Source organism: Spea bombifrons, chromosome 1 (genome assembly GCF_027358695.1).
Source record: "Spea bombifrons isolate aSpeBom1 chromosome 1, aSpeBom1.2.pri, whole genome shotgun sequence".
NCBI lineage: Eukaryota > Metazoa > Chordata > Amphibia > Anura > Pelobatidae > Spea > Spea bombifrons.
In genome coordinates this window covers 2885364-2892521 of record NC_071087.1, presented here as the reverse complement: position 1 = coordinate 2892521, position 7158 = coordinate 2885364, and the positions used below count along the sequence as shown (strand labels likewise).

The window sequence follows — 7158 nt, the reverse complement described above, 5'->3', positions numbered from 1 at the left end:
CAGATATCAGGAACCTTCCCTCAGCACTCACTCTGCAGACACAAGGCACTCAGGGCTGGGGAGGACTGTGAAGCTGCTGCAGCCTCACCGGGTCCTCTCTGTTAGGGAGGATACTTACAGCTTCTGTAACATACTTAAAGGGAGAGCATTAAAATCTATTCAGGGCTCACTTTGGGCCTAGTCCTGAACTCTGTCAGCATAAAATTCCTTCTCTCTCTACCCTCCAGCAACCTACATCCTCTTGCAAAAACAGAAAGTCTCACTGTCACCTGATTGGTGCCGCGAATCACATAACCTGCTTGCTGGGGTGGATGGGAAGAACAGCTAGCGCCTCCATTTTAAGTCCCGGTAGTGGCTGGGTGACGCATCACCAGCAATAAAAGTGTGGAAATGTAGAGGACCGCATAAAGATCAGGTAAGAACCGGCTTAGACTCATTTGTGCTACGAGAACAGTTCCTTTGGGGGTCAGATGCCTTCCTCTATCTTATATGCAGTGAGATGGGGGCTAAAAGTAAATGAAGGGGTTAATTAACAAGGGAGCCAATATTAGTGGTGGGCACTGTAGATCAAATGAAAATCACATGCAAACTTAGCACTGAAGGTATCAAATACATAGGAAGCCTAGATTACAGGCATAGATCACTGGTTGCACACCCCAAAAGCCAGACTGTGTCCACAGTACTTGCCCCAGCATCCAGATTGCATCCACGCACTTACATACATTTTCAAAACACAAACTCTCCCCTTTCTCCTTTTTTCCCTGGCCAAAGATGAGTGTGTGTTGGGGAATCAGTGCAGGAGATAAACGAGAATACTACTTCAAAACCGGTTACAGAAATTGTAGCGCGACGGAGGGAATCATTAAACTTGGCCGACAGTACTATGACACTGTTAGATTTGGAACCACGTATCACGTATACAAAGCAGTTTACGCCGTGGCTTCTTCTTTGCATGAAATGCAATTATACATTATCAGGAATCCAGGGAACCCAATACCTATGTATCAGGTAGTAATTAAATAATAAAATAATTTGGATTTAGATTTCTTTAATGTACAGCGAGTGAATATTGCCAGATGATCAGCATTGAGCATTTTGCTGTGACACCTAGTCTGTGTTAACAGGGAACTGTATTGCATGTGAAAAATAATGCCTCTTTTCCCAGAAAGCTCATATATGGGGTATTGTGGGTTCCCTGAAATGGTTAATGAATTGATATGTATGGTACCATGTTTGGACATACAAGGAGAGTGTTTGATGCAACGGACCCCATCCTGTGCCTTTCCCTTATCTCCATCTCATCCAGGTAGGGTAGGAATGAGGCACCGGATGGCATCATATATCCACTAGATAAAGGTTTATACGTTTAAACCCCACATCCCACTAAATTGATTTAATTAACCCCAGCCCACCAACAGTTAATTGTGGGTCCAAAAGACCCCTATCTATTTTAAGTAATGTTTGGGTGATTTTAAAACAGATGATGTTGCTAGTTTCATATAAGGACAGACTAGCTTCCTACACAAGTATTATGCTACCTCATCCAGGTCTGGTCAGCAGGGGCAGATTAACATCGGGGCTCAATGCCTCCACTTGCACATGGGCCAAAAAAAGCAATTTGGACAATTTTGTGTTATTCTTTTGGTCCAGGTGCACAAGTCTACCAATAATGTAAAATAGCGTAAGCAGAAACCTATTTATTTTGATAAAGAGATTTTGCTTAAAAGGTGACAATGGCATTAAAACCAACAAGTATATAAAACATATGATATATAATATTCTGAAAACATTAAATGTTTCAGCACTTTTTAAGGAGAGTTCACTTCAGAGATCCCACCGGAGAAGAGGTCTACTTTAAAGAAAATGGAGAGATGCCCTCAGTGTATCATGTAAAGAATCAGATTTTTTTACCAAATGGAACCAACATAGAAAAGCATGTCGGAATCATTGACCTATCAGCTCCGGAAGGGAAACAGCTCAACATTCGCCAGAGGCTAATAACTTGGAAATACAACACCAAGGAGGTCAGTAGCATTGAGGATGTCGGCATGCTGTCCTAAGACAATGATCCTTTAACTAACAGGATGGTGGGTGCATGTGTGTGCAAAACTTCAATCATTAATAGTCTTCGGTATGTGTGGAACATGTTTGGTTGTTGTCAGAAAAGGCAAGTTTGTAAAAATCACAAATTGATTGAAGCCAACTCGCATTAACACTCACAAAAAGTCCACAGAAAGCAGGTAACTCAAAAATGCATTAGCCTACAAGTTGCTAATATGAGTAGGAGCTAAGTTCCAATTTAAGGTAATCTCCCCTAAAAATAGTTAAAAAAACCATAAGGGGTTGATAATACCCCTCCTCTTCTCCCACCCCATTCTCAGTAGGATACTAGTAAAGGGGGGTATTGCCATATATACCCCCTCACATCCATACCCTGCTAAAGGTGATGGGTGATGAGATAATATAAAAGCAATAATAATAATACCAGCAACAACGAAAGCAACTATGGGAGGTTGTTGAATGGACCACACAGTTCACCTCTTTTGGCACTTAACGGGTCAAAGAATTTGAAAGGAAAAATCATTTAATTTACCTCTTCAGTGTCCAAATAAAATATCTACAAATCATTTTAAAAGGCTTGGTTAAAGAGTACAAAAAAATGCAAAAAAGTAATCCTTTAACAGACAGGAAAAAGGCAACTAGTTGCACGGCAACATCAGTATTCACTCCTGGGCACCCCCAGTGTTTGGAAGCTGCATTGCATCCTCCATTGACTCCAAGTGGGCCCCATAGACCTCAATGGTGTCCAGATACTTGAATGGGGAGTATACAATGCTGTAATATTATGTATTAACCATGTCATACTTGATAATGTGTAGCCACTGGTGTCTCCCATAAGCTGGTTGAGATTTGGGGGGGGTATTCAAACTATAAATTTCAAGTTCTAATGATTATTATTACTGTGGCAAAAATCTAAAATCTGGATTAGTCAGCGATGTCATGCCATATTTTCACCTCTAGATTACAGTACATATAAGGACACTTTTAAACCAGTAAAACATTATCCGTAAATAGCATACAATAAAAATAAAACAAAAAATACAGCAAAAAAAGGGTTATTTCTCTATGATCCTCCTTAGAAGAAGTCAACAGTTTTCTTATATTTTTGAACTAATATGTGATGCAATAGATTAACATTAATTGCCCAACATTCCATATAGTCATACATTTTCTTGTTTTATTAAGGATTCCAAACGCCACAACATACACCAGCTAAGTGGCAAACCTTGATGATGTACCACCAGTGACAACATACACAGAGTAGTAGAAAGAGTGCCTATGGAGCACAGCACCTGTTACACCCACAACACCTACCCAAATCGCACAATTGCTGTAAGACACCCCACCATTTTCCAGCTTCTGTCACAAAAACAAACACAATGACATACGGTGTAGCCTGGCTGCAAGTTGTTCGGATCCATACGCAGGGTGCCGTGCACTACAAGATTTCAACAGATTGAAAACAGGTTGAAATGGGTCTTCCTGGCATTGGTTCTGCCCGTGTAATTTTTGGTTTTCCAGGTTCCTTATTCTCGTTGTTCCAAAGACTGTCCTTCTGGATATAGAAGGCTCTTGCAAAGGGGAAAGCATACCTGCTGCTTCGACTGCGTCCAGTGCTCAGAAGGAAAGATCTCCAATAAAATAGGTAAAAATACCAAAAATGTTAATTATTAGTATTTTTGTATTTTTCAAAAAATGTTCCAGGGGAATTTTCTAGGGAGAGAAAAGGAATAAAAACCAATAATGTAAGTTGGTATATCTAGTATTTGTCGTCAGAATATTAAATTAAAGAATTGAGGTATGGATTATCACACTGAGGCTTGGAATACCTCAGAAATAGTATTTTACGTAATTTATTGCATCCTCAACCACTTGCGGCCGCTGCTGCACAGGAGTATATGTTAGACGTGTGCATTCGGATTCATATAATTATTAATTTAAAAAAAATTAAGCAGAAAGCATTTTTGCTTTTTTGTTTTTTATTTTCTCACTCTCATCCTCTCTCTCAATGTCTCCCTATCTTCTCCAACAACCACTTCCGTGTCCATGTTTCCTTTCCCAAGGTTCTTCTTTGTTGCCTGTCTTGCCTCTTGTTCTTCTTTCTTTGTCTGCTTCTCGCCGTTTCATCTTTCTTCTTCCACTTCTCTGTGAAATGCTTCTTTCTCAGCGATACTTCTTCATTATCCTGGCTTCTCAGAGTACTTCTCAGAGTACTTCCGCAAAAGAATGGAGCCACAGCTTCTCCCCCAACCCTCCAATGGTTCACAGAGAAGTGGTCGAAGAAAGAAGGCACGGGGAGAAGCAGACAAAGAAAGAAGACATAAGAACAAGAAGAAGAAGATGAGCTGCGGGACAAGGGGACAGTGACACAGAAATGGATAGTGGAGAAGGTAGTGTGACAAACCCTGTAGCATGAGCGCCATAAAATGTCACAGGGGTCTTAAGCACAGGGGTCCTCTAGGGCCATCAGGCTCAGGAACATCAACTTGTAGCATAATGCTGCTTTATTTTTTAATTGCTCAAAAGAAACACCTCAAAACAAATCATAAAAAGAAACAACCTAGCTCTCAAATGGAGCCCTCTCTGACTGTACGATGCTGTCCCAAACTGACCAGCCTAATCACCCACTAACTTGACCTCCTAGCAGACAGCATACAAAAGGTCCCGGTAGGTAATGCCTCACTTGACTCAGGGGTGGTCTTCTTCAGGGCCTTTCCTTGCCCTGGAAACACAGGGAAACGTCCTCTTCCCCCAATAGTCTCTCTGATTATCAGGCTTCAGGGGTTTTTAATGCCCAGTACCTGTGCCTAATGCAAGCCCCATAGGAATCCTGGACTGGATCCTGCAGACCTCTAGCCTCTTTGAAAAGCAGGCATGGACTTTCCACTGAAAGGGGGAATAGAGCATTGGCCCACTCTGCTCTCCAATTGCTCCACCCCAGGGACCTATATGTATGAGATGCATAGCACCTGTACCCAAATGCCAAGCTAATCATCTCCCTTTACAGCCTCACAGCAGAAAGACATTAAGAGAAAGCGAGCAATACAGTGAATGAGCGTGTGAGAGAATGTAAATGAATGTGAGAGAGTAAGTGCATAAGAGTGTAAGAGAACTGATAAGGGTCAGTAACAACACATTTTGTTTCCGAATGTAAAAAGCCCTCAGAATTTCATGTGAACCTAAAGGCCAGGGGACAACATTTGTTGTCCAAAAACAAAACAAAAAAATTGGTCCAAAAGATTTTAGGTCGATGTGCACAAGTCTACGCAACCCTTTCAGCATCTGCGGCCAGTGGATAGATGATGGATTATTTTTTGTGTGCGTATTTTCTTTTTAAGTTTTATTTAATGTTGGAGTTTAATTTATGTTGGAGTTTTCCCTTTTTCGTGGCTGAAAGTGTTGATCGGTTCTTCCTTTAACAATGCTGGATGTAGCTGAAAAAATGTGTAAACGTTTATTCACCCAAATGTTTCTAAGTTTCCAAATGATTGTCACTGATCACCATTCTTCTTGGCACTTCAAGAGTGGTTGAATCGACCTTTTCCTCCCTACTTAGGTGGTACATAAACACAGGCACAAAGTTGGTTTATCCAACTGAAGATCAGCCATGTCTATTCTTTGTTGTTTTTATATGCACATGTATGTAAGTGTAAATGAATACCATGCTTTTGATTGCTCATATACAACGTGTTCATGTATTTATACATTTAAAAATGTATAAAATATATATATTTCTTTAAGAAATAAATAAGGAGACAAAGAAACAAGATGACCTAAGAGAAGGGAGATGGATTCTTTGAGAATGTGTTATGTTCATGTTACCATAAATTGTGTTTTTATTTAATTGTATTTGATAGACAAATACTCTTGTCAAAAATGTCCAGATGACCAGTGGCCAAATGAGAAGAAGGACAAATGCGTTAAGAAGCCCACTGAGTTTTTATCATATGATCGGGATCCAGTTGCACTGGTTCTTTGTATAATCTCTGTTACCTCATCTATCATAACCTCCGTTATTTTAGGTATATTTATTTTATACCAGGACACTCCCATTGTTAAAGCCAATAACTGTAATCTGAGTTTTGTCCTCCTGGTTTCCCTCATCCTGAGCTTTCTCTGTGTGTTTCTGTTCCTCGGTCGTCCTGTGGATATAACCTGCATGCTGCGACAAACTGCTTTTGGAATCATCTTCTCCATAGCCTTGTCTTCTTTGTTGGCCAAAACTATCATGGTCTGCATCGCGTTCAAAGCCACAAAACCTGGGAGTTACTGGAGAAAATGGATTGGAATAAAATTACACAACTGTGTGGTGTTTTTCTGCTCATTTATTCAGGTTGTCATTTGCATCTGCTGGTTGTCTATTTCCCCTCCATTCCAGGAAATGAACACTCACTCCTCTCCTGGAAAGATCATTATTCAGTGTAATGAGGGGTCAGTGGTCGCCTTTTACGCTGTCCTGGGGTACATGGGATTCCTGGCCGCTGTGAGTTTCGTTGTCGCTTTCCTGGCCAGGAAATTGCCGAACAGTTTTAATGAAGCCAAGTTCATCACCTTCAGCATGCTGATCTTCTGTAACGTCTGGATCTCTTTTATCCCGGCTTATATGAGCATCATGGGCAAAAACACAGTAATCATAGAGATTTTAGCTATTTTAGCTTCTAGTTTTGGGATCGTTGGTTGTTTATTTTTTCCTAAATTGTACATTATTCTTCTAAGGCCAGATATGAATTCAAAGAAACATCTGCTAAGATTGTAGTGTTAAGAAAAACTATATTAAAACAGAAGATACGTATTTAAATCTAATGATTTTTTGTGCTAAATTTATATATTTGTTTAGCCCGGTAAAAATTATAAATATGGCAGGTTATATAATATATTCATCTAAGAGAACATCCCCAGAACATTATTGGTTAAAGATATATTTGGTGCCTACTGTAGATCTTGATATACTGGTCCTTTCAGATCTCATTGTCATTTAGAGACTGCTTCAACTCATTGAGTGATCACAGAAAGGATACGGTCAGGCCGTTGTATCCTCTGTTGACATCTCAAAACTGCCCTAATCTAAACAATCAGAGAAAAATACTTTTACACAGG

The 7158-nt window shown here is 40.1% G+C and overlaps 1 protein-coding gene across 1 annotated transcript; it reads left to right on the top strand.

The window, feature by feature from the left end:
• Positions 1-1871: 1871 nt before the first annotated feature.
• On the top strand, positions 1872-6817 carry LOC128467985 (vomeronasal type-2 receptor 26-like). Its single transcript, XM_053449766.1, has 3 exons — positions 1872-2024; positions 3583-3706; positions 5946-6817. Exons 1-3 carry the CDS (start codon positions 1872-1874, stop codon positions 6815-6817), a joined length of 1149 nt encoding a protein of 382 aa, XP_053305741.1.
• Positions 6818-7158: the final 341 nt, after the last annotated feature.